The sequence below is a fragment of the Natrix helvetica genome (assembly GCF_964273705.1).
Source record: "Natrix helvetica genome assembly, chromosome: 2".
Classification (NCBI taxonomy): Eukaryota; Metazoa; Chordata; class Lepidosauria; order Squamata; family Natricidae; genus Natrix; species Natrix helvetica.
The window spans coordinates 245,260,654-245,279,263 of NC_138552.1; the positions used below are offsets into that span (position 1 = coordinate 245,260,654).

The following is an 18,610-nucleotide window of genomic DNA, read 5'->3' on the forward strand; positions in this document are numbered from 1 at the left end:
GTTTCCTCATGCTGAAATAGTATGGTGTTATGCAAATACATCGGCCTTTTGGCTTTTTTTTTTCTTGATTGTCAGATTTTGTGCAAATAGGAAATTTCTGCTTACAAAATATATGTAAATAAATAAACCTGGTGACAGCAGCAGCAAAGGGAGCAGCTGCTTTGGAATATGCCCATCGTTCTGTTCACCACTTGGCCAAGAGTTTAGATCACTATCTAAATCCTGGAAATAGCCACTGTACAGTATTTACACTGCTACAGTATTTGGAACTTCCCTATTTTTTTTCTTATGATTTTTTTATTAGGGGAAAAAAAATTCTACCTGCCTAGCAACAGGAGTCATCTGTCTGAGAATATCTTCATTCAAGGAACTGATATCATGAAGGGACTAAATTAGTTTGGCTGATGCAGCTTCTTAATCTTATAGATGTCCTTCCATTAAAAAAACTTTCATGACCCATCCCCTTTTTTTCAGCAGCACATGAAAACTCCTATAGATAAATACAGAGCACCCTTTTCTAAATTAAAAGGGAAATGGTAACGCTAAAAATAGTGCCAAGATTTTTCTGGATACCTTGAAGAGCTCATAGTGTACCAAAATATATATAGTTAAATGCATAGCAAAATCCAGAGTTCTGGGGGAGTTCCAGAGTAAACTGTCATTTACTGTGCTTAATTACATCTCTTTAGTACAAATTTGAAGTCTACTTGTTATCTTCTAAGACAATAGCTTCCCTTGGGCTAATAATCATAGCTTATTTGCTGCAGGTTAAAAGGGGAATAACTGACTTTGCATACTAACAGATATTGAAGATTTATTGTGTTCATCCCACCGACTCATCTAAGTGATCACTAAAAAATAATCCAAATAATTATTTAAAAGAATATTTAGTATTAAACCTGTATTTATTCACAGACTGCCAATTACTCCTCATGAAATAACAAAAACCAAAACAACTGAGATCCAAAATGTAAACTGAAGCCTTTTAATTGGTTTCAGGTTAATATAATGTTCTTATAGCAGCGATTTGAAAACCTTTAGGTTTCTACTTTTTTTAAAAAAATATTATGTTATAAAAATATGATCCAGTAACATTTTTAAAAACTGGAAAAAGCATTTGTTAAAAAATGGCATATAGGTTTTTCTAAACATTAATGAACTAGAAAGATAGCCATGATTGAGAATATCTTTGCAATTACTATTTAAATAAATGCTACTAATACATTACTGTATTTTTTGGGTGAGATCTCTAGGCTCAAAATACATGATATAATAATTATGTAGCATGTGCAGACTTTAATTTTTAACATTTCTTTAAAATTGTTTTAAAGTTCTTTTTTTTCCCTTGAAGTTTTTGATACAAGTTGTTTGTGTATATAACTCATTGCAGCTAAAGTTAGGTACATTAAATGTTACCATGCTGGTTTTCTATTCCATCCTGCCTCCTCTATCTCTGATGTTATTTATGGGATACACTTTAAATTGTAAGCTTCACCACCATTCCAATTCTCACTAAAGAAATGCAACTGTAAAAATGCAGACACACAGGCTGCTGTGCTAAAAATTGCTGCTCTAGCCAAATCTCCCAAACACTGTATATATTACCTTCAAACATCTTTCCATATTCTGCCCAGATCACTAAACAAATGGTTCAAGATAAACAATGTGTTACAGAAAATGACAGGCTTAGACTTCTCAGGATACAGGAAATGTTTATTTGGCAGCCAGGTTCAGAAAGCTAGCCCATGGCTAGCATTGCAAGTTCTGAATAACCTTCATTATTGAAGCACGCATTCTTATACGTTCTCAAAGGCAGCGTAACACGGAAACACTTAACTCATTTCTTATTTGTTACCTTGAGGAAAAAGCCTTATAAGGAGATGGGGTCTTACTTCTCCTTTTGTCTTGGGCCATAGGTACTGACTATGTGTCTTTATGCGAATTTTAATTGAACCTTGTGGTTTTGGACTTTTGACATAGGGACGTTTGCTGGAACATGTTGTGGTTGAAAGCTGATGACATTTCCCTGTCCCGTTAAGCAAGCTTCTAACTGCCCCTTTTATGCCACGTCTTCATTCTTATATTTTAATCCATATTTTATTCTACTTTATCTGAGCTGAACCACGGCATCCAAATGATCTGAAATATGTGTAGTAATAAAAGGTCCGCTCTGTGTATGCACGCGCATGCACAAACCTCCAAATATAATCACTTCATGTCTATGTCTCCTTACGATAGATGGTTGTGCATAAAGATATGTGAATACACATGTTTGTATTAGTAGTTGTGTGTGTGTGTGTATGTATATGTATATATATGTATGTATATGTGTGGGTGTGGGTGTGTGTGTATGTATGTGTGTGTGTGTGTGTGTGTGTGTTACAACCCAAATATGGGAGGAAGCTCACTACTCCCTCTTTCTGTCCTTCGGCTCATTACAGAAAACCATCCAGGCAGAAAACCATATTTTTATTTTTAATGTTGCCTTTTTATATTTGTGTTGTATTTGTGCTGATAAATAATGCCCAAATATGGGAGGGAGCTCACTACTCCCCCTTTCTGTCCTTCGGCATATTACAGAAGACCATCCAAGGCAGAAAACCATATTTTTATTTTTAATGTTTATTAAAATATTTGGGCATATCAGGGGTTGTAACACAAATACATACCTATTTCCCTGGCTCAGCTGATAAGGAGGAGAGCCTGTGGCTTAGTGGCTAATGTGTCTGCCTAATATGTAATAGGTTCAAATCCCAGTAAGGGTATAGCTAGCTGATGAGAGCTAAATAGCTTGAAATAGATCTATACTAGTCTCCCTTTATTTATTTATCAGCACAAATAAAACACACACACATATATATATGTACATACGTACATATATATATATATATATATATATATATATATATATACACACACACACACATATATATATGTATGTATATATGTATACACACACACACACGTATTAGTATCTATATCTCTGTATGTACATACATACATAAGCACACATACCCTCACAGAATTCACAGGGGGCTGGACATAAGTCTGTTGTAGCAAAACAATGACTACAAACTGATGACACATTTAACCCCATCTTCCAACTCAGCTTGCTCTTCTCCTGCAGGTTCATAGAACATTTTCACAGCCTTCCTGAGCTGTATCAGGTGAGTATCAAGTACTAAATCTCTGGAGGAGTAAAGGGTATTCCAAAGGGAAGAAGCTGCCACTAAGAAACTTGATTTCTGGGCCCTCTCTCTAGCAACCTCAGAGGAGGAGATATTTAACAATCCTTCTTAGAAGAAATATACCAAGAATGAGCCATTCTTCCTTGGAAGAGATTGTCTTGATGATATCTGGAATTAAGCCATGTGGAGGTTTATAAGCTAAACCCAGCACTTTAAATTGTACGTGGAAACTTACCAGAAACCTACCAGAAATCAATGAATAAACTAAAGTCTTATTCCTCTCCCTGATACAAGTATATAGGCTTCTTGCTGTACCTCTGTGGTATCCTACTTGGCAGCAGAGATAGGTCATCTTATCTTATATTATTAAAAATATAAGGCTGCATTAAGAGGACCCTTTCATATTTGCAAACACATCTTACAGGCTGCAAGTGCTGGAACTCAGAATCCTTTGAATTATTTCCATGGGCAAGAAAGTAACATGAGTTCTCTTGGGCATATTTTAGGATACATTCAGAGTGTATGTTCACATTCAAATGTGACCTCAGCAAATTTATATTCTTTCCTAATTACAATAATCCTATATCACGCTTGTTAAAGTTAAGTATTATTTAGTTTTACATTTGTCATTTGTGGGATAAATGAAAGATAAATTCTTCCTGCTAAGTATTGAAAGACTGAAAAGAAACTAGGCATCTCTGTTCCATATCATGACATGTTGCTGGTTCTTCCATATGTAAATTGCAAGGTAACAAATAATTTTATTATGTATGATAATATGTGTGAAATATTATAATCATATTATATGTGAAATAATTTCAATAAATAATTTCAATAATTATGTGTAGTTTATTTTGAAGGAGGGGAGGGCATTTTAACTGCTATACAAAGTTTTTTTTCATAATATCGTAAAACAACTGGAGTACCATCTGAACACCACCAGCACTGAAAAAATCACTATAGTCAATTACAAAAGGTACCTTTACTTGGAACAACTTACAGTACATCCTGCAATGATATTTTTAACATCATCAAACAACATCATCTGTCGATTCCACATCCTTGAGAAAGACACAGTAAGTGGATAAAAATGCCAACTCCAGTCTAAACATCTGGCTGACCAACCATAATAATGACTTGATAGGTAAATAAAAATGCCAACTCCAGTTTAACATGTGTCTGACTATGTGACAAACCTTAATAAAAAGCTTTGAGTTAGATGTACCAGGGCCACTTTCATTGTCAATAGAAAAAGCAGCATGTAAACTTTAATATGCATCTCATCACAGATGGGTAAGCAAAGCATTCAGTAACAATGGGTACATTTTTCAGCGAAGACAACTGTGAAGTTCTGTGCAAATGTTGCTTGTACAAAAAATCTTTGTTTTCTTTTTTTCCCTTTGTTTTCAGAATGAATACACCACACACGCACATCTTCTGTGGACAAAGGTCCTAATCCAGTGTTTCTCAAACGTGGCAACTTTAAGATGCATGGATTTCAATTCCCAGAATTCTTTGAACAGACATGCTGGCTAGTTTGAGAAACACTATCCTAGTCCAATCTTCACAGCTCTAAGTGAGACTAATAGTCTATTCAAGATGTTGGGAAGCTACCACCACAGCCAATGAGGCAAACCAATAGCAGGAGTCCATATCAATTGGGTTTTTATGTCTCTAGTACAGATGCTTGTACCTGGGGTGTTGATAAACATGATGGTTGAGTATTATAGGAGTTAAAGTCTAAACATCTGAAAGACTGAGAAAGACTATCTAGGTTCATGACTTTTCCTCTAGAGTCTAGACTAAAAGTAACAAAACTTTTTTAAGACATGCTATAGTTCCCTCTTCGGTCCTGCCTTAGCAGGAGTATGCTCAATGTCACTGTTACATCAACAGAAGATGAGAGGAAGTAACATTTTCAGAATCATTTTCCCCATTTTGGGGACTTTGTAGGTATTTTAAGAAGTCCCACATTTTAAGGCATTCATTTCATTCTTAGTCTTTTCATCCCTCCCCTCCGACCACCACCACCAATCCAAATGGAAAAGGGGATCTAAAATTCGAGATATATGCTTTTTTGGGCCACATATGGCCGGAGGGCTACAGGTTAACTACATTTATATTAGATGGATTCTTCTTTACTTCTTGTGCAGCGGAAGGAAAACCGTAGACAATACATGCAACAAAAGATGTATAAACTGTTGACTTTGTGGTTTGATGGTGATGCATCATTGAAAACTGAGAATAGAGATGGGTTGGATGTGTAATTTGAGACATGATGAAATATTCAAGAAGAATCTGTGATACATGCTGTCAACAACCATTGGGCTATTTTATCTGTTGGGGCCATTTATTAGGTTTGCAAGCCCCTGTGTGAAAATCACAAGTCAGTTAGAAAATCGTACTTTCTGCACAATGTTACATACCCACTTAGAGGTCTTGTTTTCCTAATTTCAAAGAATTGAGTTCCCGTATGGTTATATCTGGATTTCATTTGTTAAGAGAAAGTGATTGCAAAAATGAAGAAAGCAATAGTACACGTGTAAGATTCAAATAAAAGAACTTGTCATAATCTCTTCAAGAAATACAAAGAAATACAATATATACACTGAAATATAACTAAGAAAAATATTTTAATTCACTTGAACCACTAGACACCACCAGATCATCCTTTGTCCATACCTTTATACCACAATCTTCAGTAATAAATGCAACTATCCATGGAATAATAAAAACACACACACGCACACGCACACACTGATTAGGGCTAGGTCTTTGCTTCAGTACTATTGTCCTCTTTGATAAGATATGTTTCATTTTTTTTCCACCATGATTCTTGATTTAGCCTTTTGACAACTTTCTTCCTGATGGGCCTAAGAAATAATCTAGTAGGCTATAAAATCATTCCCTTCCAAAGAATGTTATAAGCAAACAATTACTTGTCCAAGTACTGAAAAACCTACATCTTTCAGAAGGCATTGTGAAACTACTTTGAGAGTTACTTAGATAGTCTCTGCATGGTTATTCACACATAGATGCTTTTCTAACAGCATGCTTGGAAGTGCTATCCAAATTGCTACAATTATTGAAAATCAGGATTTCTCTACAGTCAAAATCCAGAATGGATATCATAAGAGGCTATTTAGGCCATTAAGTTCAACTTTCTGCTCAGAGCAAGAATCCAAATCAAAGCATCTCAGGCAGATGGCTCTCTAGCCTCCCCTTGATTATATTTAATGAAGGAGAACCTGTAATCTGAGTCAATTGGATTGTGGTTTGACCTGTTCAGAAATTTTTTGTAATATTCAGAATCTATCTTCCTATATCTTAAATCCACTGTTTTGTGTCCTACACTCTGCAATGAGAATAGGTCTAGACTAGACCTTCCTCTATATCAGGGGTGTCCAAACTTGGGAACTGTAAGATTTGTGGACTTCAACTCCCAGAATTCCCCAGCCAGCCATGCTGGCTGGGGAATTCTGGGAGTTGAAGTCCACAAGTCTTAAAGTTCCCAAGTTTGGACACCCCTGCTCTATATGAACATACTTTCCGACATGTCTTTGCTGCCCTTTCTGAATCTGTTCAGATTTCTCAGAATCCTCCTTAAATTATGGTGTTGAGAATTTGAGTAGTATTTGAGGAGGATTCTGATAAAAGTAGATTCGAGCAGAATAATTACATTCTGTGATTTGGAAACTATTATTTATGCAGCCTAAAATTGCCTTAGCCAAATCAGGTTGCTGACTTATATTTAGTTTGCAATTAATCATTATTCTAAAACCTTTTCTGCAAGTATTATTACTGAAACAGTGCAGTAAACATAACATAAGCAGAATCGTGCTGATTGTACATTTGGCCCATCCAGTCCAGCAGCCTGTTTTCACAATGCCCAATCAATTGCCCAAGGAAATCTCCAGGCATATGATCTTCAGAGACAGAAACACTGGCATCAAGGCTAATAGCCATTGATTCCCATGGCTTTCATGAATTGGTCCAATCCTTTTTTTTAGGCCACCAACCACATCTCATGCTATAAGGATGCATATCACCTATTTCTACTGCCACAATATATTGCCCTAGATGCCTCTGTATTGTTATCCCAATGAGCCCCTGTCAGGGTTGAAGCTAATCAGATTGGAACCAGTTCTGTTTAGGCCAGATAAAGAGCAGGAGCATTCTAATCTCAAATATGGGGAAAGCATAGCTACAGTCCATTGACTGAATAGGACAGAAGAACAAAGCTTAAAATTTAAAACCTTTATTTTGTATATACAAAGGCTTCACTTGTGTGTTCTGTAGTAGTCAGATTATCTTCATACACATAGATTCTTTCTTGTCTGCAATAAGGCAACTTATTTCACAGCATTGAGTCCTTGGCACAGGTGCTATCTCGTTCCTGAAGGAAGGGTTGGGTTCATCAAAGGTAGATATTGCCTGAGGTTAGACACTCTATGTGTCATGATCACACAAAAAGTCTGATAACTGTTCTGTCTCCTGCATCAATTACAATCTCTTATGTGCTTTTAAAGCTACATATGACATTCCAAAGGCCAAGGGCAATACCTCACGCTTAAGTAATCTCATAAAGCTACATAAATGCTGGAAAATAAAGCAACAGCACTTTGCATTCCTTATTGTTCCTCACGTCATCTTGGTTCTCTACTAAATTATCCATTCCCTTCTATTTTCCTCAACCAATAAGCTTAATAGAAGAAGCTCTTTAAAAAAAACAAAAACAAAAAAACACACCAAAAATAAAGGATACTGCAGCATCTTCATGTAATTCTGTATTGCCTGAAGCCAATCTGGGATCATCATGGAAGCCTTGTAATTTGGCACCGACGGCACAGAAGGCTGCATAAAATGAGACAGAGACAAGTTGGGAGAGGTCATTATTTGAGGTAGGCAGCCAAAACTGTTTTAGTGGAGCAGGGAAGAAGAGCTGGACTGCAATGTGAGAGAGCTGAAATGACCTCTGCTAATGCAAATCCTGTCCCTGTATTCTATCAGATTAATACCCGCTGAGCAAAATGGGATTTATTCCCAGGTAGGTGTGCAATGTGCAGCGGGAGCACTCATTGCCTGAAAGAAGTCGTAACGTGCTTAAGGTTTGCCTTCCATTAGTTCCAAGCCAACTTTGCCAAATTAAGGTATAATCCACAGAAGACCATTTGCCATCTCTCAACTTCCTCCCTGCTCCAAACCTCAGAATATTCATACAGCTGTTCATGCAACTGGAAAAAGAAGGTCCTTCTGAGATTCGTATGTCACAATTCTGTGCTAGTAATTGACAAGTGAACAGAAACAAAGGGACATTGTCTATTAACAAGTACTACGCTGAGCATCTAAAGCAGAAGCAAACTGTCCAATTTCTTTGGCATGAAAAGAAAAAATGAAGAGTAAATCTTTAAAGAGCAGCTTAGAAAGAATTATTGTACCTGGAAAACACAATAACTAAGATTGTATATGTGCAGACTCATAATTTGATATAGGTACCGAAACCACAATAGTTTTATCTGTCTGGAGAAAGCCTATTCCTTTAAATGTGATGCTAACCTCCAAATATTTACAATGTGTTTCAGCTTCTTGGATGCATTATCCGTCTATGCCTTGGTATCTAATCCTGTTTTCCCACTGCACAAGGCTTTCAGGAAGTCTTTCCTGCTCATATTTCCCATCTTCAACTTAGTATTTTGGGCTCAATGTCAGGCTCTAATCATTCAGTGGTTATCAGCGAAGCAAGCATTGTTTCTATTTAATGTACAGTTCTCGTTGTCATGCATGCCATGATCCTTCAGATATGTTATAGTTAGTACAATTCTCATCATTCCTCGGTACATGTCCACCAATGACCATATTGACTGGGTGTGATGGGAATGGTACAAGTATCCTAGGAGAGTTTCCGTTTGGGAGGGCTTTATTACATTCATCACAACGATACAAGTACTTTGGCCGGTGGGGCAAGAAAGGCAAATATCCAGAGTCTGGCTTACACTGCTTATACTGATAAAAGTTGCTGGTCATTTTCTTCTTTTAGTAGTCACATATAGTGTAAATGACAGTGATGCACTTGATGGTCTGCCAGTCATTACCCCAGAGCATGGTTTGTAAGTAGATCAGCATTTTCCCTTAATCTTTTAATTCAAGGGTGGATAATTTCTGCCCTGTGACTCTATGATTCCCCTCATGCCTCTTTTTGAAGACCCCAACACAAGGTTGGGAAGGGAGGGTCTGCCAAAAATCTGTAGATGTTGCCAATTAGGCAAGAAGCACAATAAATCACTCAGATGCACCTTCATATATTTAAAAATGAAGTATCAGATAAACAGAACAAAAGCAGACCATCTTCACTAACTTAGGACAAGTTACCAGCTCAAGGTTGACTCAGCCTTCCATCCTTCCACGGTCAGTAAAATGAGGACCCAAATTGTTGGGGGAAATATATGCTGACTCCTAAACCGTTTATAGAGAGGGCTGTAAAACACTGTGAAACAGTATATAAGTGCTATTGCTATAAGCATTAAAGAGCTGATACTGAAGTAAATTAGTAATGCCATTGGATCTCTCCCCAGAATCCCTACCCCACCTGCTTTAATTGGGTTTAGAATATATTAATTATATAATGTGAAGCATCCTGTCTTATGATCTCCATTTTCAAGAGTGTCTCTGGAACCCAATGGCTGCAGTCCTATGGCCTGTTCCCATGTACCTAGGAAAGAAAACAAGCTAAACTGGCCTGGTAGAGTTCCCTGGGAAGCTGAAAAGGAGGCTAAGAAACAACCCCAGCAGTTTGCCGTACAATAAATTGGTACTGTTAAACTGGCTGTGCCCATCATGACACTCATTTTATGAACAAGCCCACCAACTGTCATGCAACCATATTGCGAGGCCTTATTGTCAGATCCACTGACTCACAAAGATAGTTTTGTCTTGCCTGAGATCTCCATGTAGCAGATGTATTGCAACTAGAAAATTAGTAGTGTTGTGCTGCAAAATTATTTGGTTTCAATTCTGTATTTCTTTACACAGTTGTTGTGCTTTCTGCTTACAATAGGGACTTTGTAAAAAGAAAAGGATGACATGCCATCCATAACTCATTCCCCCATTTTCTCTTTAATTTGCACTTATTAGTAAAGCAGAGAAAAGTATGCTTCTATTGCATAGACAAATGAATTTTCAAAATGCCGAGATCCTGATTTGGCCACTTGTTAGTTTCTCCATTGGTATAGTAAAGTAAAGATTCCCCTTGCACATATGTGCTATTTTTTCCTGACTTTGGGGAGGCGGTGCTCATCTCCGTTTCAAAGCCGAAGAGCCAGCGCTGTCCGAAGATGTCTCCATGATCATGTGGCCGGCATGACTAAACGCTGAAGGTGCACGGAAAGCTGTTACCTTCCCAGCAAAGATGGTGCCTATTTTTCTACTTGCATTTTTACATGCTTTTGAACTGCTAGGCTGGCAGAAGCTGGGACAAGTAATAAAAGCTCACTCCGTTATGCGGCGCTAGGGATTCGAACCACCGAACTGCCTACCTTGCTGATTGATAAGCTCAGTGTCTTAGCCCCTGAGCCACCGCATCCATTATTGCTATAATATACGTATGCTTCATATAACACAGCAAGATTTTCCCAAGTCTGGTTCCCATCACCAGAGCAATGCTACAGGAGAAAAACAAATCTAGCAGGCTGCTCCCAGCAATGCTACCCTTGCCTATAGCTGCTAGGATACAAGAGGAAAGAATGAAGAACCCCACCCAAGAGTCTTCTTCAGCATTTGGGCTTACAGACAGGACAGGTGGCTGGAAGGGCTGCTGTCTCTGAAGAGTATCCATTGCAAGTGTTTCCATCCTTTGATTGGCAGCTGTTTTATCAATCATCAGAGCTCTCCAGTCACAGGTTACGTGGTACAGAATTAGGATGACAATGAAAGGAGATGACACATAAAGGCAGCACCTGTTTGGCTTTGTCTTACTTCAGCCCAGATTCAGCCAAAGGGAAACTTAGCCGCAGGAACCTTGCCCCATAATACTCTAATTAGGAAATGTCACCAATGACTATTTCTTTCAGATGACATATACCAGAGACACTGTATTTTGGTACGTGTTTTACCATTCAGAGCTGGGACAGCATAGTAATCAGGTGCTGACTTGTATTGGAAAGAGTAGGTTCAACCCACAGCAGCATCCACAGGCTCTCACTGCTTTTGCCAGAATAATGAAAATGTTGTCATGCCATCATCTCCACCACTTTGTAGATGGGTGACATCGTGAGACATATAGAAGAGGGACAGGGCTGGCACCATAACTCTGCATTTGTCACTCTGCCGCACTTTTCTTGCCCTCACGCAAAGTCAATAGGACTCTAGTTCATCCTAGAGCAGGGATCGGCAACCTTAAACATTCAAACAGCCATTTGGATCTGTTTCCCACAGAAAAGAAAAGACCGGGAGCCACAAAAGCTACCGAGGGTTGAAAAGTTCAATAAATTGCATGCTGGCGGTTGTTGCACATTGGCGGTTGTGACACATAGTTTGAGCAACAGGGAGCCACACTAGAGGGATGAAAGAGCCACATGCAGCTCCAGAGCTGCGGGTTGCCGACCCTTGTCCCAGAGAATCAAGAAGTAAGTCAAAAGACTTCAGTAGGTTAGGGATAGTGATGGAGAAACTCTATTTGAAAGCAACTTGATGACAAATAGGACTTTGAAGATCCTGCATAAACAGTCTTTCTAGAGGTGAGCAACCTGTTCCCTGCTAGATACTGCTAAGCCAAATTTCCATTAATCTTGCCCACGTGTCCAATGGTAAGAGATGTTGAGAACTGTACTTCAGCTGATTATAAAGTGCCAAAATTGTTCATCCCTGGTCTAGACAAATTTAATCTGCCAAGACATGCAACTAGTGTGACAGGCGAGTAATGCAGATGTTCAGAGTGAGAAAGGGGAGTATGAAAACCAACTATTTGTAGGTTAAGTGCAAGCTTCTAATTCCATCCTGTTAAATCCAACATCTTGGCACCTCTCAGCAAAGTGGTGTTTTTCCTGCCAAATTCAGCTGCTGTGCCACTTGCAATTTCTTCCCATCTTCCTGCAAACTTTCACAAATGTTCCTGGCGATAAGGAACTAGACCGTGCATTTTCAAATGGGAAGGAAGCAAACAGCTGTTCAAAATAAGCCCTTGGTATAGAAATGCCCAGGTGACAACTGTTAGCACTTTTGGTTGCAACTACAAATATTTCCTCCAGGGAAAAGAATGAGCAGCTGTTGAACTACATTCATATATGTCTCAAGGGTTTATGAAAGCAAGTACAGCCAAGGCTGAGAGACAATTAGCACTCCACAAATAAAAGGAGTGTAAATCTTGAATTGAGTAGAGCTCAATTATTTTTCAAGCAACTCTCTAGCCTTCAAGGCTAAACAGAAAAATCTGAAACACGTCAACAGCTCTCAGAATCCAGAACAAGAGTTTAGTAGGTACTAGACACCTTTTTATTTCTGTTTAGTTCTATTTCTATAGGTAGATCCCCCCCTCCCAGCCAGGTTAAGCTCACTACTGGTAAACTCCACATGTACTTATATAATTTCACAGTAGCAGTATTCTCCCCGCCCTCCTTCCCCCATTATCTTCTGGGATAATTTTTAACTTCAGTCTTCTTTCCAAATGGTATCCCATTTAAATGCCAACCAGGTGTGACTATTTCTGGGCTTTTTCCAAGTTTCATCAAAATTAACCAATTGTTAATAAAACTCCAAGTATATACCATTATTTCTTTTCTTGCAAAAAGAAGCAGGGAAGATCAGTTCTTGCAATAACACCCATCCCACCCACTGTGGAAAGCAGAAATAGTAGAAAGTAGAAAAGTAGAAACAGCCACATAAACAAGTAACGTAAACAAGCAAAGAAATCTTCATGCATCCTGGGCAGACTGTTAAGTAGAAAACAAGGACTCAAGAGGGAAAAGTCATAACTTACTTTTGTAAGCAAAGTAGCACTTCTTATAGTTTCCACCATCTCTCTGCCTGAAGGGTGCACCTTCGCCACATGCCCCCACATTCTCTCCCAGGTCTGCCCATCAATTGGAAAACCACTTTTGTTGACAAGGAATACTGTTCCTCCATCTTTGTCTTCCTCTTCTGAGCCTCCGTTGTTGGCAGTACTGAGCGTCCGAGTGTGGGAGCTTCTGGAACGGCCCCCTTTGTCTCCCTTGGAGTGGGAATTGTGGGACGCTTTGGAGCCAGAGCCAGTCATTGTGAGCTCTCAAGGAACCAGCAGTCCGACAGAAGACAGACCCTGGTCAGTGTCCCGTCAAGCAAGCCTGCTCCATTCTGCTCCCTGCTCCCGCCAACTGAATGAGGCTGACATGAAATCGCTTGCTAGCAGCCACCAAGCAGGTGGTGGAGGGCTTGTTCCTTATAGAAGCAGAGTCTACAAAGACACAAGGAGTGGAGAACATGGTATCAGCAGCATCAAGCAGCCAAGCTCAACCTTCCCACCAAGTGCCTTCCAGCCATGTCAAGCTACAACTTTTATTATCCCCGGTGTAGTGGTACAATCCAGGGTGCCTGGGGATGATGAGTACTGCAATCAAAGACATATGGAGAGCATCAGGTTGAAGAAGATAGGGCTAGAGAAAACAATCCCTTTTCAGAGATCTTTCTTCCTTAGCATGGTTTTTATTTTTATTCATCAAAATCTCCCCCACGAGCCTCGCTTGGTTTGCATGCCACACAGAATCGTCTACTAATCAAATGAGCAAAACAAAACAGGGCAAGCCTCGCCACCCCCACCCCAATTCCCAGCAAGGTTAATAGTAACCAAGCTTAGGCTGCTGCATGCTGTGCACATGCAAGCTGAAGTCTTTGACCCGATTAAGCGGGTGGTGTGAACACAGCCACAGGGTAGCCTTGTTATCAGCTGGAAATAGCAAACGACAGCAGGGCCTTTCGTCAAAAGCCCGATTTTACTCTATTCACTTGTCAAACAAAAGGACACTAGAAGAGCTCGCTCTGCTACAGCAGTCCTCAGACTGCCTCTCGGCAGGGGGCGACAGCAGCCAGCCAAAAAGCCTGAGAAATGTCTCACAAAAGGAACGGGACGCCTCGGCGTTGCGGGCTATAGCGCCTAGATTTCAAAGCCCAGATCCTCGGTTAAATGAGCATCTGCAAGAGAGGACGGTTGGCGCCGCATCCCGGCTCAGCTTTTGGTTGGGAGTCGGGACCCACAAAGGGAAACACACGCATACGCGCGCACAGAAAGAGAGTCCTGAGGGGAGATTCCAGCAGCTCTCCGTGCGCATTCCTACGTTCACCACCCCTACTCCTTATTGTTCGGAGATTGGAAAGCACAACGGCGCGTAAGCGACCTGGATCGGACTGCTGGAAAGGAAAACGCACGCACGCTTCCACATCCTTTTGGCAACCTCCAGGCGGGATGGTTGGAGTGCTGGAATACGTGCGTGTGAAACGAAGCCAAGGGGGGGGGGGGCGAGGGTTTTTTGGGGGGCTGGCTGGCCCAGCCACCGCAAGCCTTTTCTTTTCCTCAAGGAGAGGGTTCGCCCTCACCCTCCCCCCCCAATCGCTCGCTCGGCTACTAGGACCCCACCCATTCGCCCGTTCCCGCTGCGCCGCTGTCAGTCTTACCCGATCGCGAGAGGATTCATTGCACCGGAGCCTCTCCAGGCGGCTGCGGCTGATGCTGCTCCTGCAGCTGACTCGGACGCCTTCGCCTTAGTCCATGTTCCATGATCAAGTGTTACTCTCTGACATGTAACCATGTTACCCGGCAGCTGCCGACATTCGGAGCGCCCCCATTGGGCGCCGCAACAAAGAGAGGCGGACTTAAGAGAGTCGGGAAGCAGCTCATAGAGGCGTTGCACACTTCTGATTGGTCGGAAGGTCGGCAGGCTAACAAGGCCAGCCCGGGAAATCTAATCGGTTAGCATCTGAAACCCCCTCAGTCCTATCAATACGAGCTCGGACGTTGGGGTGGGGGTGGGGGTGGGGGATTCCTCAGGAAGTAAGAATGTATAGGCGACATTGCACGTCAGAGGTACATCAAGTTAAGTAAACTGTTTGATTATTTATATCCCATTTTATTATTTTGCAATTAATTCATCTGAATTCTCCAGTGTATATATATAGAGAGAGAGCCAGACTCCCTTGGGGCCGCAGAGGAGCTGGCACTCATGGCGCTGGTTAGGGCTGTGAGAATCAAGAAATATGGCCTATTGATCTATTAGATTTAATAAGTCCTATGGATAATAGAAGGCCCCAGAAGAAAGAGATATGAACCAAAGTTTTCAGCTAGGATGATTTCAAAATTTACCAGAAATATTTGTAATCACGCTGAACCGTTGCTAACTGAATTTTTTTTTTGCAAAATATGCACTTGTATGGATTCGTTCAAAACAGGAAGAATGAAACTGTTGGAAATGAGGAATTGAAAGTAATGTACACAGGTGTTCACAGAAAGTGACAGTGAGGTTGTGAAGCATGAATGTGGTTAAACTTAAAGGAACACTATAAAGGATAGGGTTGAAGATTGGTTCGGGGCTCTTTGATTTATAGCAGCCCTTGTAGGACTTGCTATTTCTCATTGGCCCTCTGCATTAATATGTTAATGCAGTGTATTACTGCTATTATGTCTTTTATATCTATTCATTTCTAATGTTCCAAATTATTAGAAACAATAAACCTCTGATCTTAAAGTAAGAATTTTTGCTTGTGTTGTTGCCTTTGTTTTCTATTGGAATTTTCTTATGACAGGGCCTTGAAGGTTCTTCCTGTTTAATTTTAATTATTCTACTCTTGTTTCAAATGCCTCATATTATAGCATTTATATATAGCTTTTATGTTTTAATGTCTTGTACACTGCCCAGCGTAGCTGTGAGATGAGTGCTTTCCAGATTTCACACACACACACACACACACACACACACAAAAAGTCTACACACCCCTGTTAAAATGCCAGGTTTTTGAGATGTAAAAGAATCAGTGCAAGAAAAATTACTTCTGATTTTCTTCCACCTTTAATATAATATAAGCAGTTTGAAAAACAAACTGAAATATTTAAGTGGAGGAATAAAAAAAACCTAGAATATGACTGCATGAGTGTGTGCACACCTATAAATAGGGTTATGGCTGTGTTCAGAATTAACCAATCACATCCAAACTTACATTAAATAGTAGCAATATTTACCTGCCATCAGTTGAAGTGACTGATCAAGCTCACATAAAGTTCAGCTATTTTAGTAGGATTCTTCTGACATTTATTCAGTTGCCTCTTACAGCAAAAGCCATGGTTTGCAAAGGGCATCGAAGGCATGGTCTTACAAAGCATCAAAGGAAACTCATTGTTGAAAGGTATCGGTCAGAAAAAAAATACAAAAAAAATTCCAGGGCATTGGATATACCCTTGAACACAGCGAATACAGTCATCAACAAGTGAGGAAAAATTGGCACAACAGTGACATTTTGAAGAACTGGATGTCCAGTTGATGAAAAACCAAGAACAAAACTGGTCTGAGAGGCTACCAGAAGTCCTACAGCAACATTAAAGGAGCTACAGGAATATATCTGGACTGCAGGCAGGATGGCAAGACAGAAGTCTTTTCTTACAAAGAACATCCAAGGCCAGCTACATTTTGTAAAAGCCTACATCAAGTCTGGCAAGGGCATGTTGAAAAAATGTCTTATGGTCTGATGAGACCAAGGTTCAACTTTTTTGCCATAAAAGTATGTTTGGCACAAAAACAGCAGGGCACATCACCAAAGGCACAACATACCTACAATGAAGCATGGTGACAGCAGCAGCATATTTTGGGGCTGCTTTTCTTTAGCTAGAACTGGGGCTTTAGTCAAGGTGGAGGGAATTAGGAATAGTTCCAAATATCAGTCAATTTTGGCACAAAACCTTCAGGCCTCTACTAAAATGCAAAAGATTAAGAGGAATTTCACCTTTCAACAGCAATGGCCCAATAACAGTGACCCTAAACAAACATTTTCAGTTTGTTTTTCAATTTAATCGTACAGCTTACATGTTATATTAAAGGAGAGGAAAAAATCTGAAGTGGTTTATCTTGGTCTGATTTTTTTTACGTCTCAAAAACCTGGCATTTTAACAGGTTATGTAGAGTTTTTATCCACAGTGTGCATGTGTGTGTGTAGAGTGAGAAAGAATTATATATGGTAGTTATAGCTCTAATTTTACTGTACAGTATCTTCTGTTTTCTAGCCATGTTAAATCCATAACGAAAGATGGAATAGCTGGGTGGGGGATAGTATTAGAACTTGTTCTTTTTAAAGCAGCGTGAGAGTAAATCCTGTCTTGCTCAGCTTTTTTAGTAGACATATTTTTGATAATGTTAAGTGCACTAATCCTTTCACCTATAGCTCACAGAAGTCCTAACATTCCAGGCATAACTTGAACTGGTGTTCTTTTTCACAAAAAGAATCTTTTCAGTGTTACGTCTCAGTCCCAGAATATGTTCAGTTTTAACAAAGGGAAGACATCTGTGTATGAAGATAAAATTGATTAGTAGCAAGTGTGTAGCCCAATCTCTAAATACACTTAATTTTCCATAATGCTGTTTACGTACAGCTATAACTACGATACCAACTTGTTGGCAGGAACGATCTACACATCCAGCTATTTACATGTTTGTAATTCGCCATGGTCTCCATGCACAAATGTGCTTTGTGCCAGAGGCGTCACACTAAGAAAAAGGAGAAGATATTTCTAAATGTAAATGGAATTCATATTACAGAAAGAACAGAAAAAACTAGACATTAAAAAGTTAAACTCCACCTTTACTCCAGCTTATGGAATAGCTGGCAACATTCTGAACTCCTTTCCATTAGGAACCATCAACTAAGTTGAAAGATTGACCTTTTCTCATCATAAGTAGCTTATCTATTCCTACTATCACTCTCAGACATCTCTAACAAGAAACTCTCTTCTTTAGGCAAGAAAACTTTTAAGCGATTGTAAGCAGATTTCAGCACAGCAGTACCTAGATGCCATTTCTTGCAATAAGTGCAGAATTTTTTACCTGTCAATATATCTATATATATAAAAGTGAAAACCACTCATGCCTCATCATGAAATCTCCAGAACTGTAAAGCATACAAACTTGAAATATGGCACGTATGTTCCTCTTGGCTTCTAAGTGCTCACTTAGAAAGGATTTTTCGAAATGACCATCAGAGCATTGGTATTTCTTATATTATATATTATAAAGTAAAAACAATGGGATTAAAATTACATATAATCATCAAATTAATGACAGTAAGTAGAACTATCAGCCTTAGAATTGCAATGAAAATATCAAAGTGGTGTTTCAGATTTTAGACTTCATTGTTAGCACTTTAAAAGGTGATATTAGCACTTTTAGCATGGCAGTCTAGGCCTTTTAAAAAAAACTTGA

The 18,610-nt window shown here is 39.5% G+C and overlaps 2 protein-coding genes across 4 annotated transcripts in view; both read right to left on the reverse strand.

Moving 5' to 3' along the window:
- VASH2 (vasohibin 2) overlaps window positions 1-15,046 on the reverse strand; it is a 33,827-nt gene extending 18,781 nt beyond the window's left edge. Inside the window, exons 1-4 of one of the 3 annotated variants that reach the window (XM_081940680.1) lie at window positions 14,826-15,046; window positions 13,159-13,764; window positions 7,954-8,042; window positions 5,615-5,671 (exon numbers count right to left, since the gene is read on the reverse strand). In XM_081940680.1, coding sequence (XP_081796806.1) covers window positions 5,615-5,671; window positions 7,954-8,042; window positions 13,159-13,434 — 422 coding nt within the window. In that variant the 5' untranslated portion in view covers window positions 13,435-13,764; window positions 14,826-15,046. The remainder of the gene's footprint in view (window positions 1-5,614; window positions 5,672-7,953; window positions 8,043-13,158; window positions 13,765-14,825) is intronic. The other 2 variants (XM_081940679.1, XM_081940681.1) reach the window with 2 other exon arrangements.
- Window positions 1-18,610, reverse strand: part of NENF (neudesin neurotrophic factor) — a gene marked incomplete at its 5' end in the record, with an annotated part of 340,944 nt that overhangs the window by 115,261 nt on the left and 207,073 nt on the right. The gene's annotated exons all lie outside the window — the stretch shown is intronic.